Source organism: Eulemur rufifrons, chromosome 28 (genome assembly GCF_041146395.1).
Source record: "Eulemur rufifrons isolate Redbay chromosome 28, OSU_ERuf_1, whole genome shotgun sequence".
Taxonomy (NCBI): Eukaryota; Metazoa; Chordata; class Mammalia; order Primates; family Lemuridae; genus Eulemur; species Eulemur rufifrons.
The window spans coordinates 23,742,558-23,770,095 of NC_091010.1; the positions used below are offsets into that span (position 1 = coordinate 23,742,558).

Here is a 27,538-nt window from a genome sequence, read left to right on the forward strand (position 1 = left end):
GGTTCTTGCTAATGTTATCTTGTTAATGCAGTGACAAATGGCATTTGACAGACAAGGGTTTTAAGAAACTCCCCTTGCCTCCATCTCCCCAAGGCCCTGGAACTCAGTTTCTACTCATTAGGAATAATTGCTTGGTTTGTTAAAAAGGTAAAAAATACACTTTTATTATGTTAAGCCACTCAAATTTTAACGTTTATTTGTTGTAGCAGCATGTGCATATCTTAAAGATCCTGAATTTCATAACTTTCCTTTTATTTTTTATTTATTTATTTGTTTTTCTTTTATTTTTGTCCGTGGCAGCCATCTTGGGTCTAAGGAGGCAGGGAAGAACCTTATCACAATTATGGCGAAAGGTGCTAAAAAAACTGGCAAATAATTCTCAACGTAGTGGTTATTTCAAAAGCTCTGTGGGATACTTCTTGGAACTAGCCAGTTACCTGAGCCCACGCATAGAGGGGTCTAGAGAACCATGGTGGATTCCCAGCTGATGAATCAAATGATTCTTAAAGGAACGGGCTGAAACGTGCGCATCCTGTTTCAGTCTAAGACTGAAACAGGATCCGCACTTTTTACCTGCCACACACATGCCCACTTCTCCTCTCTGGGGATAATAAAAACAAACCACCGGACTGACAGAGGGCCTGATCGCCACCCCCTCCACCACCCCACTCAAAAAGGTCCCCTCCAGCAACTCATTCTTATGCTAACTGGCGAAAGGTGCTCTGCCTTTTAAAATAATGGAGAAAGGATGGTGGAATGATACTTAAAAGAATGGCTTCTTGCCAGGCTCCAGTACCAAGTATCAGCAATACCTAGTAAGCTAGGCCTCAGCATAGGTTTTTTTTTCCATAACTCTCCTTTTAATGATACATTCTGAGGCAACAAGTCCTTAAGGTTAAAAGGTTAAACAAGCAAAAGCCCTAAAGAGCAATGAAGCTGTCACAATAAGAATAAAGTATGTTTGTAGGCATTCCTACCATTTATAATGTTGAAATTACGCTTTCTTTGCTTAAACATCTTGTAATTTTTACACTTATTTCTGTAACATACTATTGCAGGTTGAATTTGGTCTCCCAAAAAGGTATGTTAAAGTCCTAACCCCCAGTACCTGTGACTGTGACCTTATCTGGAAATAAATTCTTTGCAGATGTAATCATGTTAAGATACGGTCATAATGGATGAGGCTGGGTCTTAATCCAATGAGTGGTGTCCTTATAACAGGAACATTTGGAGATAGCCACACAGGGAAAACACCAGGTGAAGGTGGTGGCAGAAATTAGAGTGATGCTCCTACAAGGAGTGCTGGTAACCTCCAGAACCTAGGAGAAGTTTGGAAAAGATTCTCTCTCTGAGACCCCCAAGAGGGAATTGACCCTGCTGCCTCCTCAGTTTCGGACTTTTGGCCCTCAGAACTGTGAGACAATAAATTTCTTTTGTTTTAAGCCACCCAATTTGTGGTAATTTGTTACAACTCTGATACACACACTTAAACATATTCTAGCACAAGTACTTCTTAATCTGAAATATATTTTTCAATTGGAGATAAAGAAACGTGGCCTATTGTGAAATTCCTTCTTGGTTCTCAACATTCACCCCAAAGTCACAGGTTCTACCAACGTCTAAAATTTCAAAAATGCGTTATTCCATGTTCTCCTGCATATTTAGAGATTATGTTAACACTGGCTTAGGAAACAGACTTTGTTTTTACGAAGCAGAGACTGCAGCAGAGACTGCATTACTTAATTTTCTGTGATGGAACGAGGTGCTGCAATTTAAGCTTATCTTCCAGGGACGTGCAGAAAGTGAAGGGAGCCAATACTTTATCAGGAACCTAAACTGGGGTTGACATTTATCGCAAGTAGCTTCAGCCATTGCTATTAATATATCTCACACCCTCAGATTAGCTTCAGTTGAAGCTAAAGGATAAAATAAAAATATTCACCTGTCTTTATATCCATATTTGTGAATTTCACCTGCTACTTCAAAATCTCCTTAGAAAAAGGGAGAGTAAAATATTAAAAAGGCTAAAACCCATGAACAGAAATACAACCAATAAAAAGTTTTTTTCTTCATTAAAAGGCCCTGTGCACGCCAAGGCGTTGTCAAAAACACGTTAACACTTTCTTCGTTTGTCTTCGCAAACTCCAACTTCTGTAGTAGGCGTTTCCCACTTAAAAGCAACGCAAAACAGCACACTGCGCAAGCGCCGGGGGTCGATGTGCCCTGGGAGGATTCTGGCGCAGGCGCGCGGGCCGGGAAGTGGGCGGGCTCGCGCGCGTGCTCTGCGGTTCACTTCCGGCTACCCCCTCCCCGCTCCCTCACGTAGCCACCTCCCCCTTTCCCTTCTCCTCCCCAGTCTCTTCCCCAACTCTCCCCACCCCTCGCGCTCTCCGCCCCGCTCGCCTCCCGTCCTTATCCTCCCGCTTCATCCGGGTCGCTGACGGCTGTCTCTGCACTGGACAGCAGTGGCGGCTGCTTTCCCCTGAGGAACCCGGTAAAGTTTCACAGGGGCCGGGAGGGGAGCAGCGGAGCAGCGGCACAGACGCCGGAGAAGCCCTGGTGATCGCCGCCACTAGCTGAAGGAGGAGGATCCCAGGAGTTGAAGACCTGCCTCAGCAGCCGTGCTGCCTCACTCTCTGGGGAGGGGCCGCCCCCTGTCGCCTTGGGCTTCCCCTGCCCTGAGGGGCTGGGTGAGTCGTTGCCCCCGGTGGGTTCGGGGGCGTGCGAGGGCGTTAGGGCGGGGGGCAGGCTTGGTTGGGCGGATACAGGCCAGCCTGGCGCAGGGCGCTTTCTCAGCGCTTCCTGGGGGTGAGGGGCGCGGGGCGAGGCTAGGGTCTGGACTCCCTGGTCTGGGAGCTGGAATGTCGCACCTCCCTGGGGAAGAGCCTCGCTCCGGTTGAGGCCGTGGGGTGCCAAGCCTGGTCCGCCGGCCTCTGCGGCTGCTGCCAGCGGGCGGCTGCCGTAGTTGTCTGCTTGGCCGCGAGGTTGGGTGTGTGCAGATGATTTCTCTTCCCCGGTCCCAGTGAGCTGATCTGGGTGCATGTTCAGGGAAAGACGGGACTAAGCTGCTTCTCATCCCCTACCTGTTGCTGGCGAGAGGACGCTTTCTGACTTTTAAAGAAAAGAATGGTTAAACCTCGAGCGTGGAAATACTGGGTATTTTCCTGTCCTCTTCTAATTAAAGAAAAAAAATATGTATGTATGGGAGACAATGCAGAACTCTCGGGAACTATCGAGTTCTGATGCCCCAAAAGAATGAAATTAAACCTGTTAATGGATGGGTTGTGGAATGGGTTTGGGCACTTACTGGCCTGAACATAGGGAAAATTCGGTTTTGAAACTTCGCAAGTTCTATGTAAGGAGTGTGAGTGACTACTACAAGGATAAGGCTGACTTCCTGTAATAGTTATTTGATAACGCGATGTGTTAAGAAATCTATGTAGGTTTAGATGAGGTGGACTCTGATTGTTATTTGTGTCTTTTTTAACAAGCGAAGAAATATTCAGTCAGTGTACTGGAAAGTTCTACAGATTTCGCCATCAAACTACTAGTGTCCCAGCCCCCATTCCTATTCTTGAAAAATCAGCAGTGCTGGGATTACTTGCAATTTTTTTTTCATCTTCAAATAATTGTCTCAGAGGTATATAGATTGCCCAGGAGAGATGTTTTTAGTCACAGTTACCACTTGTAATAGAAAATGTTGAATTTTGGGGAGACTCTTACTATTTAAACTGCACATTTTTTCTGTATTAAAATTACACACATTGATTTAATTTTAAAATTAAATTAGTAGTGAGGTTGTAATATTAGTGTTTTGATTTGTAAAATAGGATCTATGGAGGTGATTGTTTTTCTGTTTTTTTTTTTTTAATGTTTACTGGTTTATTATAATACAAAGGATATTACAAAGGATATAGTGAAGGTGATGTTTTAAGATTATGGCTGGATAAGAGAATCCTAATTTTCTCTCTGGCCTATTAGTATGAATAATTGGAAGAGTAATTTAAATTGTGGGATATTTCTAAAAATTTCCATTATTTTATTTCTGTTACAGATAAGAACTTCAGTTTTCTGTTGATGTGGAGGTAGGTATTAGAAGGTTTAATTATACTGGGATTTGAGGGAGATTGCAAGGTTATAGTTCTGCAGTTAGCTATATTTTTCACTGTGTATACTTGATTTTTTGGGCGGTAGAAAGGTGTCTTATTTCTTATTCCTGTTGAAATTATTTAAAGCAAAAAGTAAAAAAAATCTGATTAATTTCCTCAAGATACTTATTATTTCCATTAGTTCGGTTTACCACAAGATAACAAAAAGTCAAAGATGATTAATGTTTTAAATTTTGCAGAGCATCATAGAGTGATGTTTTTCCAAACATTTCTATATGATGCATTAAAAAAATACAACTGATTCATTTTTGAAACAGAATGATACTTATGTAGCATGTTATAAAATACATTTAATGTTTACTATGTAGCAGTTATTGTAGCCTAGCACTTGAAAGAGTAATTATACATCCTTTTTCCTTTGAAGTCATATTAACTTTTTTCTGTTTCCTCAGACATAGGGTACCTCCAACTTTCCAGTGTTTCAGAAGAAAATTTTTTATTGAAACTGGAAGACCAAAATAATAAGCATGTTGTGCTGGGGAAATGCATCCTTTGGACAGCTAGGTTTGGGTGGAATTGATGAAGAAATTGTACTAGAGCCCAGAAAAAGTGACTTTTTTATACATAAAAAGGTCCGAGATGTAGGATGTGGACTCAGACATACTGTATTTGTTTTGGATGACGGAACAGTGTACACATGTGGATGTAACGATCTAGGACAGCTAGGTCATGAAAAATCCAGAAAGAAACCCGGTAAGTCGAAAATGTTTTTATTTGTTATTTCTAATAATTATATCATTTTCAGTTTGAAGTATCATATAATTTCTCTAGTCCTAAGTGTATATTCTTTATCAAAGTTTAAAAGCAAAGTAGGTATTAAATATATCCTTTACATTTGCATGCTTCTAAGAACTTTATTTTGTGTGTTTTTTTTTGTTTGTTTGTTCTATTGTAAACCTTTGTTTTACATGGCGGAAAAAACAGCCTGCAGTGTGTAGACCTTCTTTGGTGGACAGTATAGAGGTATAGAGTATATTGTTTGTAGGTTCTCTTTAATAAATTCTGTTCAGCCATCTTGAACAGATTTTAAATGCATAATTTACTCTGTGTTTTCCATATGTCTTTTTACTTTGACTTACTTGCCTAAACTATATCTTAATTCTTTTATTTATCTCTCTATCATAGTATTTTAAATATATAATTTTATTTGGTTTAGTTAGAAATATCTTTTATTCCCCTAATCTCCTACTTTCAACTAGTAGCACTAGCAATTAAATTCAGATTTTTGTGAGTATGAGGTATTCTGATTTTGCGGTAGCCAGACAAGCAGAATTTAAAATAATCTGTAGGATAATGAAAATTTTGAGGAATTTGATCACATTTCGTGTTCTGTTTTCCTGGATATGGTATTTTAAAATCAGACATTACCACATTTAGGAATGTCATTGTTACGTGAGTTTTGTTTTCAATTGTGGTAACTCAAAGTTAATAATTTAAGGTGGCAACTTCAGGTGAGACTGCAACTATATTGACTTATGGTTTGTTTTAATTTTAACAATAATGGCACTTAAGTATTTTCTGTGGCAGTTATTTTTCTTTATCAGTTCATTATTTAAGTGATTTCTATTGCTCGTCTACTTTTGAGAGATTAATGTAGATATAAAATATTCAGGCATTAAATTAAGACATATTTCATCTTTCATACCATTTCGCTGCCATGCCAAACCTCACTTTTCTAACTTGCAAATACTATGTAGTTTTCATTCTTTCTTTGTGGTTAGGGTCTTAATCTCCTTTCTTTTACCTTAATTGACAGGTTTAATTACTGTAGAACTCAAGGTAAATGGCAGCTTTCTTGTGCTCTACCTCACTGAAAATATTTTATAGATTCTTACCAGATTTTCATAATCTCAGGTGTTGAGGTGGTCATATTGGTAGAAATGAATGGTAATTTACTGATATGCATTTAATTGTTATCTCTGCTTTAGAGGCAGATGGACCCTTTACTATTTTTGCTTAGCTTAGAGTATTACATCAGGTAGAGATTTTCATGGTGTTGGGGCCGCTGCTGATTGTTGTACTTAACATGCCCCATAGAAATAACTGAGCATCTCTCTATATTGCTTTAGTAATTTTTGAAAGACTGTGGGGGCAAGTAGAGAGTAAAAGGCCAGCACGTAGGAATTATCAATATAGTTGCTGAAGTTTACTAAGGTTTAAAATTTTTAAATGTTATTAAATACTTGTTCAGTGTCCAGGACAAAAGTAGACACTGTGTAATAGTGTAATGATTATAGTGCCTGGAACAGCTTCTAATTCTATAGGTGAGAGTCTAAGAAACCTAGCTAGACAGGATAGGTTTCTTCATGGTCATGTTGACATTGTGATGATTGCATTGTGACATCTGTATCATCCTATTGAGTCATCCTGGAAGCATTATTTGGTAATATAAAGTTGAGAGGGTGGGTTTCCCTAACTTGTGATACCTCTTTAGGATTGCCACATTGTTGTCCAGGATACACCACAGTCTGTGGAAGAGAAAAATGACAGGCATGAATGTTGTCTTTGACAAATTTAGAACCTGGGTTGGGAGTTAAGGTGTACATAAGTGAAACAACTGCAGAGAATTGAAATTTGACATGATGTGCCTTTGAGCCTAGGGAATTGAAATGATGGGAAATGTCATTTCGGGATAGAATTAAAATAAGATTTCTGGGAGAAAAATGAAGGCTTAAGTTTAATTCTATTGGTTATCTCACAAACAGCCAGAAAATAAGTTTGGTGCTAGAATTGCTTAGTTTTATAGAAGGGAGGGCCCTGATACTGAGAAAAGCTTTTTATTATCAGAAGTACTGGTTTGATGCCATATTGACGTGAACCTAGGTTTCAGAGGTAGGAGAAAGCAGAAGTTTAAAGAGAGATAGTTGCTCAGACAGGGACTTCATCTTTTAACCTCAGTCTTAAGATGCTTGAGTGGTAAATTTTAATCATATTTTTAACTAAAATTATTTCTATTTGGAATAATTCCTTAATGATTTAAATGTGCCCCTTCCCTAACCCTTTTTTAAATTTGTGAGTTTGAGGATTGGATTAGAAGGTAAGGAGTTGTTGAATCTTATTTAATTGGTTTTAAAGTCTTCTGGTAATTGAGTTGGTTGTATTTTTAGGACAGTGTAATAAACATAGTTTATTTCATCAGAGCTTTAAAGAATGTGTCAGAAAGAAAACAGGCAGAAAGGAGGGAACTAAGAATTGTTTCTTTAGATTGGCTTTATAAACATAACAAATATTCTATAACTAATGAAGAATGAAAGAGAAAGAGGTGGTCTTATTAGGGATAAGTTACTCTTGAGAGTCATGATAACCTAGTGGAGGACTTGGCCTTAAAGTGTAGTAAATAGATTTAAACCTGTGGCCTATTCAAGAGGATTTCTGTTCCGGACATTTTAGAAACCACAAAGGTTTAACTGATTTCGTTTATTATATTAATACCAAGATTGCAGATTATGTTCATGTTTATCTCTGTTCTCTTGTATATGTATGCTCTGTTCTGTCATTACTAGCTCTTTCTGAATTATTTCCAGAAGTGGGGAAATGAATGGCTAATTTCACTTTCATGTATTTTTGCTTCATAAGAACTTTCTATGTACATTTTTAAACTAGTGTCTCAATTTCTTAATTCATATCTAACAAGTAAATATATTTAATCTTCAGTATACTAGACCAGTCCATTTAAATCAATTGTTAGTTTTATTTTTACATTTCCTAATTCACTTCTAAAGATTTTAAGATAGCCTATAGGAAGTGTACTTTTCTTAAAAAGATCCTTTACTCACTGTATATCTAATCATAGGTATAATTTGATGACCATGGTCCTAAATATATGTTTCCACATCTGTTTCCATTTGTTTCATGTTAGAAACAGTACTAAATGGTTTTATGACCATAATTTGTAAATAATGTGGAGTTCTGTTAAAAGGGACTGTTAAGTAGCTTTTTGTGGTAAACAAAATTCTTTCAAATGCAGTATCTCATTTAATCCTCATAACAATTTTGTGTAGTAGCTAGATCAGGTGTTACTATTCCTATTTTACACATGAAGAAACTGAAGTTAAAGGAGATTTAAGAGACTAACAGGGACACTAGGTTAGCAAATGTTAAGAGACCACTCTAAATCCTGTGGTTTTTATATTTATCCCACAAAGCTTTTCCCTTGCCATATTTAGAAGGTAGAGGAATATTTGTTCACCTAGGAGGAAACTAGTTTCTGTCAGTATTTTATTATAATGTAATTCTTAGAGTTAAAAAAATCTTTAAAAATTATTTTATAACTAAGGTTATACAATGAAGGCACCATGTTTTAGTATCTTCTTTTGTGCATAAACTCAAAGAAATCATTTTAAGAACTGTATAAGAAGATCGAGAGTTCTGTTTTCAAGACATAATATCATGCCAAACTAACTAAAAAATTCAAATATGTATAGTGTATTCTTGAATGGAAGACTGACTTGATTAGCAAAGCCAGTAACAGGGTAAAAATTTTAATAGTATGATAAAATTTATTGTAGTTTATGTTCAGCTGTTTTACAGAAAATATAAAGATCATGAGCATTGGTTCTATGTTACTCATATCCCAAAATAGTAATTTATACTGTTGGGTCATTCCAATAAAAGCTTTTTGGTCACATAACAATAATTACTTGCTTGCCTTTCTTGCTGCTTCATTTTCTGACCTGTTCTCTCTGCTCATAAAACATAAATCTATAAAAGAACTCCATAAAATATAGTGGAAATTTAAAAAGTAATAAAGGCAAATAAATATATAACTATTGAAAATAAAGTTATTCACTTAAGAGTGGATTAAAAATACCCAGTTGTCCCACATATTTCTTACTGAACCAAACAAAGCATATAAAACCAAAGCAGCTCATTATATTTTATAATTTCTAATTTTCATGATACCTCTAAGGAAGAGAAAGATATGGATGATATGAAGATTTGAAAAAAATAATTACTTGGGTCAGGAATGGAGGCTTGCTTTGGACACTTTACTTTGAGAAAGGTTAGTGCCCAAGAATCACAGTGTCAAGGGTAAGGAAGAAAAATCATAATGAAAACAGATGACTACTGTTAGAGAGATGTATAATAATACTTTACTTTGTGTAGGACCCTACATCTGAGGAATTTCAAGAGCATTACACAATAACTCATGGTTCCTTTCAAAATCCTTGTGACACAATTTGCAAGAATTATCCTCATCTTAGGGGATAAATTTTCGGAGAAATGGCAGCACAAGTTGGTAAGTAACTTGTCAAAATAGCAGGTGACTGGGGAACAGCTAAAAATTGAATCTGAAAGTATAAGTCTACCAGTCTCCTACCTTATTTGCTAAATTGTGCTTATGTTTAGAATTATTTACAGTGATATCTTCTGTTTGAGGCAGATCAAATGCTAATGCACGGATTATTTCCTTGCCATTCTATTGGATGGCCTATTGAAATCATTATTTTACCAAGATGCTTGCATTGTGATACCACTTTGGTACTTCATTGTAACCCTGTGTGGTATGAAGAATATTTAGACAAACAGAAAAACTTACCATGGTCACCCAGTCTTTTATCTTTTCTCTGTTAAATATCATTTATATCCCTTTTTTGTCTAACTGCTATGCTACACTAGAATCCAAGGTCCATTATAACTGCCATACAGGATCGATTTGGTGGCTAACCTTGGAACTTGGATTAATTATAATGGTTATGTTGTATCAAGTCTGCCATGTAGATACATGCATCTCTCTCTGGGATGCATTGGTTTGGTGAGTGCTTTATAAAACTCTTAACCCACACAGAAGACAATAATAGTAGTAGATGCCTAATCTGAATAGTTTAACAAATGGAGGCTTCTTTAAAGGATTTGGAACCAGTTATTTTCTCATTGGTATATTAGTGTTTTTACATGATTGGAAGTGAGCCACATACTTTCCTTAAAAGATCAGGAGTATGGTAGATTTCAGTTTCAAGTTTAGGCAGTTACCAAGGATTTCTGCTGGAGATGGCAGTCTAAGTGGTATAGTTTTCATCATCTCCTTAGTAAGGATTCTTAGGGTTCCATGTCCCAAATATGTCACATAAATGTAGCACTGTTGTTAAAGCTTGTTTCTAAGAAACCTCATGTATTTTTTAAATACAGGAGAAACAAATCAAAGTCACTTCTGTTTTCCTTAGGCTGTAAAATATATAAGGTACTTGGGGTACATATTAAAGACAGCCAAAAAGAGGAGATATACTCAAATGTTGTTACAAGGGTTTATTTGGGCTAGCATTGTGTTAGTGAGTAGAAAAAGGGGTAGCATTAATAAAGAAACCATGTTCATGAACCCATGGTTTATCTGCTTCCTTGCATTTTTTTTTTTGTGCTGATAGAATTAAAAAGGCAATAATTGCTGGACATAGTGGCATATGTTTGTAGTCCCAGCTCCTCAGAAGGTTGAGGTGGAATGATCACTTAAGGCCAGAAGTTCGAGGCTGTAGTATGCACTGATTGTGCCTGTAGATAGCCACTGCACTCCCGCCTGGGTAATGTAGCAAGACCCTCTCCTTAAAAAAAGGCAATAATTATTTTTACATCTTAATGAATTGTGATCCTTACCTTATATGTAAGAAAACCCTGTGCTATGTGTAATTATACAAAAACTTTTTGAAGTTATTTTTTTAAAAGGGAAATTTTTTGAATTTGGGTGGCATATTGTTTAAACCATAATATTTTATTTATCTAGACTTATTCTTGCCTTCATTTCTAGCATGGCAAAATTTTAGTTTAGCCTTTCTTGGCCATGAAAAACATTCTGGAATCCTTTAGTAATTGGTTTTTCACAAATTATTTGAAAATATCTTAATTACTTTTTTGTTAGTATCTAAATTTAGCCTCATTTTATTCTTTTGCTAGGTGTCATCTTATTCTGAAATAATACATTGTTAGTTTTTCATAATTTTTGTAATTTTAAAAATATTACATGTTCTTGGTAGAGAACTTGAAAAATATAGGAAAGTAAAAATCAACTATAATGCTGTCATGCATAGAAAAATACTGTTGTTATTTGGGACCTTTTCTGTACTCATATATGTTTCTGATTACAGACTGGGAGTATGTTCTCAATATCTCAACTTTTTTTCAGTAGTTAATAATTTAGTAAGTATTTTCCCATGTTTTAAAATATTGTTTAGGGATATTGTTAATGATAATTTAACATTTCATCATTTAGATGTCTTGAAATTTATTTGTGTTCTATTTTTTGGAATTTATTTCCAGATTTTTATTACAAGTAATACTGCCATGAATATATGTATCAATTTAGTCTATTTGCATCTCTGTTTATTTCTTTAGGAAAAAGGAACATCTTTACTTTTAGCAAATCTAGAAAACATAACTGAATGTATTTTAAAAATTTAAGCACAGTTGTGTCTCATTTTACAAAGTTTGATATAAGAGGATATTTGTAAATGAAAGTTTTAAAAATGTATTCCTTTTAAGTATAATGTAAGGAATATCATTTAAAGATCTAGTAGGGAAGTGAAAACGCAAAAATAATAGAAATGCACATCAAATGTGCTAAGTGTTATAGGATGCATAAACAAGAGTGCGGTGTAGAGATGGTATAGCCATTTAGGATGAAGTGAATTGTGGGTGAATTTCTGTAGGAGAGACAGCACATGAACTGGAAGGATATATGGAGTTTTAAAGAAGAAGGAATGAAGAGTGCTTTATAGTTAAAGCAGCTCAAATGGCAATAGGCAAGTTTGAGGCCTAATAAGAGAATAATAACTTGTTGAACTGAAATGTCTGAGAATAGTGAGCAGGAAGGTTAGAAAGGTAAAATTGAGGTCAGATTATATAATTAATCAAATTAAGCAGCTTGAATTTAATTTGGTGAGTATCCATTGATAGTTCGTAATGGGAATTATGGGCTTGTAAAGGGAAGATTGGAGTGGAAAGGACTTGGAAATAAAGAAACTAGTTAGATTATGATGATAGTCCTTTAAAACAAGAAAGGAGCAGGTAGATTAGGAGAGATTTAGGAAGACAGAAAGAATGAACAGGCTTTGGTAACCAGATGGAAATAAATCATAAGTGTAAAGGGAAGAGTCAGGTATGATCCTAGGTGTATCATTAACTAATAGAAATAGGGAATTCAGGAAGAGGAGGTATGTTAACTATTTTGTTTTAGGAGGAAAGATAAAAGATTCTGGTGAAGTGAATTTTGTTGTGAACTTGATAGCAATATTCAGTGAGTAGTAAGAAATTTAGTGCTTTAAGTAGAGAGAATGATCAGGGCTTAAGGCATGATATGTTTTATTTCCAATTTTGTTTTATCTTCATAGTAGGAACTAACATTCCAGCTGTAAATTTCTCCCTGGTTCCATCCTATGAAATAATTAAAAATACATTAACAATACTCAATTTTGTGCTTTTGGGAGACTGTTTGAAGTACCCGGTGATACAATACATTTGCAAATTTAAGGTAACCTAAATGGTTTCCTATTCTACTTCATATTTTATAAGTTTGAACTTTTATATGCAAATAAAATGAAAATGTCTATTTTTCTGTGCATTTGAATTTTATTAATAGATTCATTTGCTTTTTCTTGTTTAGCTGACACAAACCTATTAGTTGATTACTATGTTTGACTTCATGACTTTCTTCCAGCTCTTACTGGAAACAAAGTTTTTGAAGTTATAAGATGCAGTGACATAGATGCAAGTTGGTTTTGGTTCCACTAGTACCTGAAGTATAATAATTTTAAGTGTAAATTGGATATATGTATTGGCAGTGTAGACAAGAGCTCCTGGGAAATATGCCCTCTGAGATAATGCTCTTGCTTCTGTGAAAGGGACATGGGAATTGGGAAGGAATAGGTTATGGCTAAAAGAGGTCCTAAGGAGCAGAATTTAGGAGCCTCTGAAAACAATTGAAGGAAAGTTTAGCTACTTTATAAATTGTTAGAAAAAGTGTGTGATTTTTTTTTTTTTTGGATGACATGACATGGGTAAAGGAGAGCTTAGATTGTTTCTCACAGTTGATCCCAAGAACTTAATCAATCAGCACATAAAATAATTTCTGATCCAGGTATCACTCAGCTATAGATTTCATAACTAGGATCTCTAATAGAAATGAACACCATGAACCTACCTTTATCCTCTGAAGAGTAACTAGGTAAAAGCCTGACTGATTGGTGTAAAAGCTCTGCCTGAACATAGGTCTACTTATATACTCAGTTGGGGAGTTGAGTAAGCCTCTGCAACTGGGAATAGGGGAGAAGGGAACATTAAGATGTTGGTATGGCAGTGCGTGGCGAGAAGAAATATGCAAACCATATAATTGGAGAAAATTTTATTTATTTTTAAAAATGCCCTTCTAAACAGAAAGAAATTGAATAATGAAATGTTTAGAATACATTATTCATATACCACAATGTTGATATTCAAAAATAGTAGCAGTGAACTTCATTATGTGCCAGGCATTATTCAAAAGTCTTACAGCCACCCCAAAAAGTATACGTTTTGGTGAGGAAAATAAGACTTCAAGAGGTTAAGTAACTCTTCCAAAGTCACAATTAAAACTTAGTGGAAAGAAGAGCCAATTAGAAGAAAAATGGAAGAAAAGACATCATTTATAATAGTAAGAAAAAGATAAAATAACCCAGGAATAAACTAGGGAGAAATGTGCAAGACTTAGATGAAGAAGACTTGAAAGCACTACTGAGGGACACAAAAAACTTGAACAAATGAAAGCCACATTTGTGGATAGGGACACTCAACTACATCAACCTGCCAATTTTTTCTAAATGCATTTGTAAATTTAATGTGATTCTAATAAAAACACCAAGTGGTTTTTTGGGTTTCAAGACAAATGGAAACTCTAAAAAGTAAGAACAGTAATATATTAAATAGTAATATATTTTAATTTTGAAGTTTTTTTTTTTTTTTTAAATGGAGTCTCGCTCTGTCACCCTAAATAGAGTGCACTGGTGTCATTGTAGCTCACTGCAACCTCAAACGCCTGGGCCCAAGCTCTTGCCTCAGCCCCCTGAGTAGCTGGGACTATAGGTGCGTGCCTAATTTTTCTGTTCTTAGTAGAGACAGGGTCTCGCTCTTGCTCAGGCTGGTCTTGAACTCCTGACCTCAAGTAATCTTCCTGCCTCGGCCTCCCAGAGTGCCAGGATTACCGGCATCAGTCACCATGCCTGGCCTTAAAGTCTTAGCAGTTAAAACTGCCTCACAAATAGACATTAAAGCAGTAAAACAGAATATTAAGCAAAGACATAGACCCAAATAATCTTAAATCAGTGGGGGAAAAGATTCAAGTGAGGACTGCTTAATAAATGGTCTTGGAATAAGTAGGAACATCATCTATGTTCTAGAGAATAAAAATACTGGGTTCATACCTTACTCTATGTAGGGTAGATTCCAAATGAATCAAATATTTAAATGTAATGACTAATGATAAAAGTATTTGAAGAAAACACATACAAATTTGTTTATTTTGGAGTCAGAAAGTCCTTTTAAAAATATTTTAAATATTATTTTCAAGTACAGTATATGACTTTCAAAGGAAAGCCTTTTTTACTAAAACACGAACAGGTGTAGAAGGAAAGATAAACTACATGAAAGTAAAAATAATTTTGCTAGGCAGAGATCACTGTAAACGAAGTTCAAAAGACAAGGAAAAATATTTATGACTCATATTACAATCAAAGCACTAATGTCCCAGATATAAAGCACTCCCACAAATTGATAAGATAAACTACCCAATAGCAAAATGGGCAAAGGATATGAAACAGGCAGTTGACAGCAAAGGAAATACAAGTGGTGTTTAGACAGATGAATACTGACTGTTTGACCTCATTCATATTAAGTAAAAGAAATGAAAAACAGTACACTGAGGTGTAATTTTTCACATATCAGGCTAACAGAAATTCTTAAGTTTCATAAAACACTGTATGATGAAGTCAGTAAAAATGTATTGATATGTTGTTTGTGATAGTGTAAATTGAAAAACTCGTATAGAGCGATTGTCCAGCATATGTCAGAATTACAAGTGGACATTATTTTTTATCTAAGAAGTCCTATTTTCAGAAAATAGTCATTTGTACATGTACAAAATGATATGTACTGGCAACATTGCTTATAAGGCAAAATATTAGAAACAATCTTAATGTCTGTCTTTTGGGAACTGGTAAAATAAATTATGGTCCATTCAATCAGTGTGGTTAATACTGTATAATTGTGAAAAGAATGAAGCAGCTCTTTGTATCCTGACAGGAAAGATCTTTAGTATACATTAAGTAAAAAGAGCAAAGTGTAGAACATTGGACAGAGCTATATTTTGGTTAAAAAAAAAAAGGAAAAATATACACTTGCATTTGCTTATAGATACATAACAGCAGCCCTCAACTTTTTTGGCACCAAGGACCGATTTTATGGAAGACAGTTTTTCCATGGATGGGGATTGGGGGCGAGCAGAGCTCTGCGGCCAGTTGGTCCCTAACAGGCCATGGATTGGTACCGGTCTGCGGACTCGGAATTGAGGACCACAGCATTAAAAAACACTGGAAGGGTACATATAACTAATACAGTTTGTTGCTTTTGGTACAGAGATGGAACAGAAATGGTGATAATTAGGTTGATGGAGGACATGAATGGGAGACTTTTCACTGTGTATCTTTTTTTAAACAATGTAAATATGTCACCTATTCAAAATTTTTTTTTAAAGGATAGGCTCTGGAATTAAGAGTGCTTAGATATAAATCCTTGCTCTGTTGCTTCTTAGGTGTGTTATCTTGGTCACATTGCTTAGCCTCTTTGTGCCTAATTGTTGTCTTCTGTAAAATTAGGATAATCATGCCAAACTCCTAGGATGGTTGTAAGGATTAAGTGAGATAACACACGTAGTACAAAGAACAATGCCTGGCATGTGTAAGTGTTCAATAAATGTTTGCTTAAAAGAAAAAAAAATATTAGAGTGGGAATTTAAATTTAGGTCTGCCTTACAGTAGTGTGGATATTAGGCTATTTTCATATTAGCCTAATGCCTGTTATGTTGTCCTACATGGAAACTATGCTGTTTCCATATTTGCCTCCAGAAAGACAATACAGATCTTTTTTCACGTACAGCTGAAATTCAGGCATTTATTCAACAAACAACTGTCTTCTTACTATATCCCTGACATTGTGCTACACATGAAAGTACTTCTTTGTCTTTGGTCTTCAGTTACCTTGTGGGAGCTCTTTCAAAGACTATGCCAACATTTCAAAAAGTGTTTGTGGTGCTTCAAGGTAATGCTGTATTGGAACAAGATATAAAATGGATTGGCTTCTTTTTACCTTCAGACTATAAAGATATAATGAATGCCAAAAGAGAAAAGAGTTAAAGATGCCTTTTTTCTTGTGAGAAGCACATTAATGATGGATGTTATATTGGTCATTGATTTCAAAAAGTTTATTTAATGATTAATTACAAGTTATAGGTTGTGTACTGATATTTTGACAGACATGGACATTTGAATAAATACTACTTAGTCATACTTTAAACACATTAACACATTGATTGCCACATTAGGAAAAAAATTTTTTTCCCTTGGGGACATGGTGTTTTATTACGAAAATAGAATAAAAACTTCAAAAACAAAAGGATCCTTTCTAATATAATGAAAAATTTGTTATTTTTTATTGTTTTCTGGGCGTGAGTTATATACAACTTGAAAGATAAAGTGGCTCCCAAGGTGAAGAGATGTATGAGTTACATATGCTAGCTAGTTTTGAGCCTGGGGCCTCATGGAGCATATAACTTTTTTAAGTTTTGTAATAAAACACTGTGGCCCCAAGGGAAAAAATTTTTTTTCTAGTGTGTTAGTCAATGTGTTAAACTCTGCCCCACCCCTCCCAAAATGATGAGCTGATCTTATTTTCACACCAATCTGAGTAAATTTTTGGCTTAGTGTATAAATACACAATATGTATTGTATCCACTGTTAATATGATACTTAACTAGGGTAGAAATTTATACTTCAAGAAAATCAAGAAGGACAAATATATATATGTCTGAAATTGTAAAACTGATAAATTGTAGAGAACAAAAAGGGAACATTTAAAATGGAAACCTTTGTAGTGTAGGTTAGCTATCTGTCTCCATCTCTCTGAAAACAAAGTGCAAAAACAACTCCTCTTCTTTGTTAATATTTGTTGAACTTACCTAGGATCAAACCTTAGATTGACTTTAGGATCTTCTTTCTTGCCAGTAGTAGTACCAACATTGACTCAGTTGCCAAATTTTACTGATTGTTTTCTCAGTAACTCTTCTGTCTCGTCACCTCCTTTGTAAATAGCTGTGTGACCTTGAGCTAGTTACTTTAAACTCTTGGGCTCTTAGTTTCCTCCTATTTCTATCTAAAATTCTTTGTTTTCATTGCTGTTAGAACATTACTGGTCTATGTGAGAACTGTGACAATAGCTTTCTAACTGATCTTCCTGCTCCATCCAGTTCATCCTTCTTAATTCAAAGTTAATCTTTCTGAGATATATTTCTATTTCTGTTTCTTGAAGTTTGCCAAGCTAAAGTACCATCTCCTTCATTACTCCCTGGTCACTCTTGTTAAGAACTCAAGTCACACATTTTGTGTACTACCAAGCACAGTCCATGACATTCAGTAAATGAATTGCATTGCTGGTCTTCCTGTTACAATTATCTTCCCTACAATGTCAGCTCCTGGGAGCTGAAAACCTTGTCTTACACATATCTTTTTTAAAACTGTAGTGAAACACTATGGTGCACTTAGAAGGAACCTGGGGTGGGGTTGGGGTTGTTGAATGAGCACATGATCAATGTATTGTATTGGTTATGCCTTAGGAAGAGAAGAAGGTAATAGACTTTTGTTTTAATGAACTTGATGGCCATCAGCTATATTATAACCAAAATTTAAAAATTTAAAACTCTACTAATATATTCTGAGGGTTCATTCTTGTCTTAAAAAGAAATTGAACTAAAGCAGCTGTATGACTAATAATTGTATTATGTTGGACTCTGTATTTCAACTTTACTTCTCTTTTCCTCTTCAAAGCAATTAATTTCAGCAGTTCCTAGACATCCAGAAAGTACTTTTTAAAAAGAAAGCATATTATAATGCCTTAAGTATTTATAAAATTATAAGGATATTTTGAAAGTAAATCAAATTATTAAAACATAACCATGTTGTATTTGAATATTAAAAAGACAGCAGTTCAATAAATGGGGAAATGTTTACAACTTAGTGTCTTTATCTGTGAAGTAGGGATGATGGTACACCTGCCTCATGGTGTTATGAGGATTAAATGAGGTTAAATAAAGTGCTTAGCACAGTGCCAGGCACATAATAAGCTCTGTGTATATGTTAACTATGTGCCTCTATATAAATAGAATTCATAAAAGGGATATGAACTTGTGAACATAGCCATTATAAAGAATTTCTTAATCTAGTTAGTTGATCTCCATGTAAATATTATTTTGTTAGCCATCAACTAAAACAAGTAAGTTACTTTACATTAACTTTAGATTTTATCAGAGAACCCATTAAAATACTGTCTTGGATGTGGGTTGTACCATTCCAAGTTCCTGTTGAAATTATTGGTGATAATTTTAGGGAACAAATATTTTCATTTAATGTTTTGATATTTTAGTATTTGTTTAATTCTGAGTTTGTTTTATAGTTTATGGTGATTATTATATGCATGATATGAGAGATTCTTTTAAAAGTGCCAATAAATAGTAATTTTACTTTGCTTTATTTAAATAATAACTTCAATATTATTTTTCAGTAATAGGGAAGTTTGTGCCTCGAGTAAAGTAGCCTTTGGTTATTTGTTTTCTCTGTAACAAAATTAGCAATATGATTCTTTAAAGTATAAAAAAAATCTGAATTATTCATTGGTGTTATTCACTGATCTCAAGCAATTAATGTCCTCATCTTTAAAAAGTCAGAATCATAAAATGCTTCATCTACACAGTAAGTGGTTTAATTAAACAATTAAAGAACAAGAAAAGAAGAAAAAAAAACACTTTTAGATAACCAGTGTTGAAAATGTACTATTTATTTTTCCAGTCTTTTCTCTGCATATATGTTGGGGCTATCTGTGACATATTTTTTAATAAGAATGGAGCTCTGTAGTACCTTTTTATTTCATAGTATGGTATCTTGTGAACTTTAAAGTTAAATTTTTAGATGAAGATTTTAAGTGTACTTTGCACTGCTCTAATTGTAGTTTTGAGTTGTTAAAAGAGAAGGAAAGAGGAAATCTGTATTTTTAGCAACTAATGAGGCATGGAAGGACAGGATTTTGAAACAAGATCTGGCAGTATTAAACATATACTAATGCATTGAAATGATGCCTCTTTAAAATAGGTGTTTAACAAATATATTCCTTCTGACCTCAGCATTAACAATTGTTTTCAGTACGATTGTGCTTGTTGCTATTCATAGCAGTATTGTTTTCTAGATTCTGATAGCATAAAACATCAACACAGATTTTTTTCTCTCTATGAAACTGTTAGTGTTTTATATGAAACTGACAATGTTTTATTTTGTGGTCATTCCTGGCTGGACCTGTGCAAGTGCAGAGCTACAAAATATTTGAGTCAGCCAATGTGCACATAACCAGCTGAGGTTCAACATGGCAATGCTCTGCCTTCTTGCTTTAGTTGTCATTATAAAAAATGTCCTTTTTGTGGTATATTCAGTGCTACATTTTTTCCACTTTTGTACTTTTTGTTGGTGATGTTGCTGTTTAGTATTGCCCCTAAACACAGTGCTGAACTATTGTTGTGCAGTCTATTGTTCCTAAGTGCAAGAAGGCTGTGATGTGCCTTACAGAGAAGAAATGTGTTAGATAAGCTTTGCCTACGCATGAGTTACAGTGCTATTGACCATGAATTTAATGTTAATAAATCAACAATACATATTAAATAAGGTGTTTTTAAACAGAAACATACATGAAACAAGATTTTGTATTGATTAGTTGGCAAAAATGTCGTCACCAGAGGCTTGTAGGAACCTAACCTTGTATTTTCCCTAGGGGCAGTGATTCAGTATTTGCTAAATCAATGTTCATGGTGACTTTATAGAGCATAATTACCACAAATTACCATAATTGCCACTATTGAGTCTTTCCAACTAGACTAAAATAAAAAGACTAAAATAATAGGTGGAAGAATGAAGGGGAGTATCCTAGAAGGATGATGCAGTAGTGAAATAAACCATCATTATTTGGCATCCTTTTTTTTGCATTGTGCAGAGTATTGTATCATCTTTCAAGAAGGTATAAAAGAAGTTTGAAGTTACCATCTTTGTAGCTTTTATTTTTTTCTTTATGTAGCTTTCATTGACCACAATTGAGAATGCAGAATTTTTCATTTTCTGCCCATAATGACCAAGAGAAGAAAATTGACAGAAGACATTTCACAGTTATTAGACAAATCAGAAGACAAATGCAGAGAGAGCACCACTTTAGTGCTGGTGGTGGTGAAACTGATCATATAATGAACTCTTACACAGTGAATCTGGAGATGACATTCTATATAAAATGAATTTTCACAAACTCAAGAATGGGTGAGTGAAACCATATTTCTAAGGTCCCACAGGAAATAGGATATATTTAACAGGAGGTTGAAATAGTCATTCTACAGGAGGGACTTTATTGGGTAGTGTTTTGCAACAAGAACCTGGTCCTTTTCTGTATGTGTGATGGTATTCTTTTCTTCTTTCATGATGTTTGTACAGCAAAATTTACTTGATGTGGTTTATAAGTGAAAAAAACACTAAAGTCAGATGTGCATACAAAGGTGATTGGAATGAAATAGAAGATGTAGGTATGAAAATTTTCTTTAGGTTGATCATTTTGTTTTTTTTTTACAAAGCTAAAAATGAAAGTTTTGCATTTATGAAGCAAAGATGATGGCCTTTTTCTCCTCAGAAAGATGATGCACCATTAGATTCTTCAAAAGTGTGCATTTTAATCATACAAGTGTAGGAAGAACCAGAAGTAATGATGAACAAGGATCTATTAGAGATGTATTTGAAATACATATAGAATCATTATTTACAAGGTGGACATGTTTCATGTGTCTAGTGCTTTGTCTTTTCTGTTTTTACTTACATCTCTGAAAAAATGTATTTTTTCTGTCCTAGGACTGTCTTCTCCACTTATTTTTTCTTTGTCTTTTTGTGACTCCCTAAATTAAATGTCCCTTCTTTTTTTACTTGGAAATATTTTGAACCATAAATACTGATAAGAACACAGTGATAATTTTTTCACACTTTTATATGAACATTAAGTATTAAAAAAGTTGAAAGAATAGCTTTAACATTTTGCCATATATTTTTATGTGTATATTTGTATTTTTTTTTAGAACAGATACCTTTTTATTTGTGAATTAAAGTTGACTGTAATGATCATGTACTGTTACTTAACCTTTCCAACAAGTTTAGCATCATACATTCATAATTTCAACATGTAGCCTTTATTTCTCAAGAGAATCAATAGTTTTTAAATAGACTTCCTTGGCAAGTTTTTCCTTTGTTTTTGGTCCTCTTTCTTGTGTCTCCATACCCATCCTATGTTGATGTGAATTTAATCTCCCTGCTATCCTTCCCTTTCCTAACTGTTACTGGCCTTGGAAGATAAATGTAGCTTGGTAATTAAAAGTTTAAATAGAATTAGTACAGTACCTTGTACGTAGTAAACAGGAAATGTTGGTGTCAGATTGGGCATGAATTCTGTTTTGCTTCTCTTTCCCACACAAGGCATTACTGGGCCAGGTTTTCTAAGTGAATTTTTTTGTTTATTTTGTTGGGTTCATTTATTCATCTGTCATTCTTGTCATTGACTTCCTTTTCGGACCATGAATTTGACCTGGATGTAAAATTTTTCAATAAACCTTTGATCTGACTTTCTAGCATACTGGGTAAAAATGGTTGAGGCTATTCACTTTGAGGAGCCATTTGGAAAAAATAAGTAATTAAAAAAAAGTGTATAGAGACGTTATCAGTTTTGTGTATTTGTTGCCTGAAAATTTAGCTATTAAATACTATTCTCAACTCATATAACTGTGTTATGTTTCTTTAATAATGTACTTCTGAAGTAATCCATTCTCAAAATTGATATCTCACTAATTTGATAGGGCTAAATTCTGAAAGAACTAAAATTACTTATCTTGAGTTTTTAGTACGTAGAAAAAGATTAAGGTGCTCAGGTCACTTTTGAAGTGGTTTTGATGCATTGCTTTCATTACTTTAAGGCTTTATTTCTTTTTTTTTTTTAATTTCATTTTTATTTTTTTTTATTTTATTTTTTTTTTGAGACAGAGTCTCACTCTGTTGCCCAGGCTAGAGTGAGTGCCGTGGCGTCAGCCTAGCTCACAGCAACCTCAAACTCCGGAGCTCAAGCGATCCTCCTGTCTCAGCCTCCCGAGTAGCTGGGACTACAGGCATGCGCCACCATGCCCGGCTAATTTTTTCTATATATATTTTTAGCTGTCCATATAATTTCTTTCTATTTTTAGTAGAGGTGGGGTCTCACTCTTGCTCAGGCTGGTCTCGAACTCCTGAGCTCAAAGGATCCGCCCACCTCGGCCTCCCAGAGTGCTAGGATTACAGGCGTGAGCCACCGCGCCCGGCCTATTTCTTTTTTTTTAAATTAAATTTCTTTTTGTTTTGAACAGGAAATATATTCACGATTCAAAAATCAAAGCAATATAAAAATATACATTGATAAATTTTGGTCTTACATTTGACCACCCTGTTTTCCCCTCTACCCATATCCGCTATATGTAACTATATTTGTTAGTTTTTTATGTATTTTTCCAGTTTTTTTATGTGGATACAATATAAGCAAATATGAATATATGTTCTTATTCCTCCTTCCTTTCAGAAAAAAATAGCAAATCATGTACACTATCCCATATCTTGATTTTTTTTTCCCCTCCACATATAATATACTCTGGAGATCTTTCCATATCAATATATTGAGTTTCCTCTTTTTTTTTTTTTTATTGCAAAGTATTCCAATTTGTAGATGGAATCCTTTATTGAATACTGGAGAATTTCCAGTCTTTTGCTATTATATATAGTGCTGCAAATGTATACACACGCTTGCACATGTACATTCTTAGGTGTATCTGTAGAATAAATTCCTGGAAGTGATATTGCTAGGTCTAAAGGGCAAATGCATATATATTTTGTTAGATAATGTCACATTTCTCTTCAAAAAGGTTGTTCCATTTTGTATTTCGACTAACAATGTACAAGAGTGCTTTTCCCCCACAGCCTCACCAACTGATTGTTAATTAAACTTTTGGATTTTTATCAGGTGAAAAATGGTATTTTGGTGTGTGGTGTATTTTTAAATAAACTTTATTTTTAGAGCAGTTTTAGATTCATAGCAAAATCTAGCAGAAAGTACAGAGTTCCCTTATACCTCCTGTCCCCACACATGCACACTCTCCCCAACTTGAAATCCTACACCACAGTGGTATATTGGTACAGTCAGTGAACCTACATTGACATCATTATTAGCCAAATCCCATAGTTTATATTAGGATTCACTCTTATTGTTACATATTCCATGGGTTTTAACAGATGTATAATGACATATACCTACCATTGTAGTGTCAAGCAAAAACAGTTTTACTTCCCTAAAAGTCCTCTGTGCTCTGCCTGTTTATCCCTTCTTCCCCCCAGCCTGACAACCACTGATCATTTTACTGTCTCAATGGTTTTGCCTTTCCCAGAATGTCATGTAGTTGGAATCCTATAATATGCAGCCTTTTCAGATTGGCTTTTTTCACTTTGTAATATGTATTTAAGTTTCTTACATGTGTTTTCATGGCTTAATAGCTGATTACTTTTTAATGCTGAATAATATTCCATTGTCTAGATGTACCACATTTTGTTTATTCATTCAGCTATTGAAGGACATCTTGGATGCTTCCAAGTTTTGGCAATTATGAATAAAGCTGCTATAAACATCTGTATGTGGGTTTTTGTGTGGAGATATGTTTTCAGTTCATGGGTAAATACCAAGGGATATGATTGTTGGATCATATGGTAAAAATATGTTTAATTTTATAAGAAACCACCAAACTGTCTTCCAAAGTGGCTATAGCATTTTGCATTTTCACCAGCAATGCATGAGAGTTCTGTTGCTTCACATCCTTGTCAGCACTTGGTGTTGTCAGTGTTTTAAATTGTGGCCATTCTAGTAGTTGTGTAGTGGCATCTTGTTTTAATTTGAAATTCCTAGATGACATATGATGTTGAACATCTGTTTGTTTGCGAACTTGCCTGCCATTCCTTGGTGAGGGGTCTGCTTTGATCTTTGGCCTGTTTTTTAATTGGATTGTTTGTTTTCTTATTGTGTTTTTTTTTTTTTTTGAGACAGAGTCTCTCTCTGTTGCCCAGGCTAGAGTGAGTGCTGTGGCGTCAGCCTAGCTCACAGCAACCTCAAACTCCTGAGCTCAAGCGATCCTCCTGTCTCAGCCTCCCGAGTAGCTGGGACTACAGGCATGCACCACCATGCCCGGCTAATTTTTCTATATATATTTTTAACTGTCCATATAATTTCTTTCTATTTTTGGTAGAGATGGGGTCTCGCTCTTGCTCAGGCTGGTCTCGAACTCCTGAGCTCAAACGATCCGCCCACCTCGGCCTCCCAGAGTGCTAGGATTACAGGCGTGAGCCACCACGCCCGGCCTGTTTTCTTATTGTTGAGTTTTTTTTTTTTTTTTTTTTTTTTTTGAGACAGAGCGTCGCTTTGTTGCCCTGGCTAGAGTGAGTGCCATGGCGTCAGCCTAGCTCACAGCAACCTCAAACTCCTGGGCTCAAGTGATCCTCCTCCCTCAGCCTCCCGAGTAGCTGGGACTACAGGCATGTGCCACCATGCCCGGCTAATTTTTTTCTATATATATTTTAGTTGGCCAGATAATTTCTTTCTATTTTTAGTAGAGACAGGGTCTTGCTCTTGCTCAGGCTGGTCTCGAACTCCTGACCTCGAGCGATCCACCCGCCTCGGCCTCCCAGAGTGCTAGAATTACAGGCGTGAGCCACCGCGCCTGGCCTTTATTGTTGAGTTTTAAATGTTCTTTGTATATTTTGAATAGTGGCCCTTAATCTGTTGTATGTTCTGCAAATATTTTCTCCCAGTCTGTGGCTTTTCTTCTTGTTCTCTTGATAAATATAAACTTTTTATTGAAAGTTATCCCATATAGAAAAGTACAAAATTGAAAGTGTATAGTTTGGTGAGTTTTCTAAGTGAACATATTAGCTTCTCCATGTAGTTTGAATTTGCTTTTCTCTCATCAGTAACGTTGAGCATCTTTTCATATGATTAAAGGGCTGTTTCTGTTTATTTTTCTGTAAACTGTTAGCTCACATCTTTTACCCATTTTTCATGTGAATTATTGTTCATTTTTTTTTCCCCCAAGGAAGGCTTTGAAAATTAGGGAGGTTATTCCTTTGAGATATGAATAATATTTTTTCCTTCATTTTTCTCGTCAATCTTTTGACTTTGATTTTAATTATTAATTAGTTTGTTTTGCTATGCAAATAATTTGAATTTCCTCAAATAGCTGCGATCCCCAAGCCCCTCAAATTGCCGTGGCCTGTTAGGAAACAGGCTGCGCATCACTGCCTGAGCTCCACACCACCAACCTCCCTTACCACAACACCTTTCCCACCCCGGGTCCATGAAAAAATTGTCTTCCATGAAACCTGTCCCTGATGCCAACAAGGTTGCAGACTGCAGCATTGATACATGGAATCTCTTCCTCTTTCCTCAGTTTAGAGCTTAGCTAAAGTGTTACTGTCTTCCAAAATTCTTCCTAATGCCTTTCAAGGCTTAAATAAATATCTCATGTTCCCTTAGTGTCTTTGTGTATCCTTATCTTAGCATTTAACCACAATCCTTATCTCCTTATTTTTCCATAGACTGTAAATTCCTTGAGGGCTAAAACTCTGTTTTATTGATCTCTGTGTCTCAGGTGCTTACCTCACAGTGTACAGTTTACAGTAATATTAGTGTTTTATATAAACGATTGCTTCTTTGTTTCTTGGATTGTGCTGGTTTTGGCTTTACAGTCATTGCTATCTGATTTAATTATTCTGAATTTGTTATTGGTGAACCAACTAGTGTTATTCACCCCTCTTGTCATCCTGTCGTTTTCTGCTATTTCCTTTGAGGGTTGTTTTGGAGAGACATTGACTTATTTCTGGAGCCTCTGTGAGAGATAACATCTTGTAAACATTTTACTTCTTAATAATTATGATTTATGGGAATGTTTTGATGTAAGCAAATGATGTTTTACTTCTAAGTCTTTTTTCTTGATTTTTTTTTGGGGGGAGACAGTGTGTCATATCTCTTTTTTTGGTATGTTTCCACAATATAATTTTGTAAAAACATATACAAAAAGTGAGGGATTAGTATAATGAACTTCCCTGTTCTAGAAACCTCAACAGTTATCAAGTCATAGTACTTTAAGGTAAGTCCATCCTTAGAGTTGTATAGTTTCCTAGAGGCTATCTAGGGCTAACCTCCCACTCCAAAATGCAAAATAGTGATCCAGATACAATTTGAATTTCTCTGTTTATAGAAATTTCAACCTCCTTGATGCAGTCTGTTTTATTATTGAATAGCCACATTTGTGAATTAAGCCAAAATGTGCCTGTGAAGAAACTGGATTGATCCAGTTTTAACCACTTTCAACATAAGACTTTTAGTTTATTGAAGATAGTATTATAACTTTCTTATTAAGCTTAAAAATGTTAATTTTAAATGGCATCTTAAGAAAGAAACTTGTAGTGATACTAGTAAAAAACTGACAAACATGTTAAGGACTAGGGAAACAGTTTCACTGTCCTTATTGATTTGTCAGTTGCTAGCTACTGACAGATTTTTGAAGGGCCAATATTTTAAGTTAATTTCTGGCTTAAAACTTGAACACATTTTAATCACATAGGGAGTTTTCATATCTTTTGATGTTAAAATGACAATCTATAACTGGAACCTATCAGTTATGGTCATATTGCCTTTCGGTTCTCTACTTCACACGTTCAATAGATACTTTATGACATCTGTAAAGAATTTGTTTTCCATTTAGAAATTGCCAATTCAGATTATTGCATTACTTCAGAATCACTCCATGGTAGTATCAGTAGTGTAATATATGTGTCAATTATGATTTTATTGTTAAAAATCAAATAGCCCAGGTTATTTGATTCCTTTTTTACTTGTATTTTTTTTATTAGTAATGGTTTTGAATGGAGAGTACATTCTAAGACAATCTTTATGAGCCCTTAACTTTTTCCCCCAAATGTTCAGGTCACTTAATATTCTTAGTTGATTATGCCCTA

At 35.0% G+C, this 27,538-nt stretch overlaps 1 protein-coding gene across 3 annotated transcripts in view; it reads left to right on the forward strand.

Annotated features, from left to right (window-relative positions):
• Nucleotides 1-2,389: 2,389 nt before the first annotated feature.
• Nucleotides 2,390-27,538, forward strand: part of HERC4 (HECT and RLD domain containing E3 ubiquitin protein ligase 4) — a 117,916-nt gene continuing 92,767 nt past the window's right edge. For 2 of the 3 annotated variants that reach the window (XM_069460992.1, XM_069460994.1), the window contains exons 1-3: nt 2,390-2,690; nt 4,055-4,085; nt 4,562-4,862. In XM_069460992.1, the coding sequence (XP_069317093.1) occupies nt 4,637-4,862 (226 nt within the window). In that variant the 5' untranslated portion in view covers nt 2,390-2,690; nt 4,055-4,085; nt 4,562-4,636. Of the gene's footprint in view, nt 2,708-4,054; nt 4,086-4,561; nt 4,863-27,538 lie in introns of all 3 variants that reach the window. The other variant, XM_069460993.1, reaches the window with a different exon arrangement.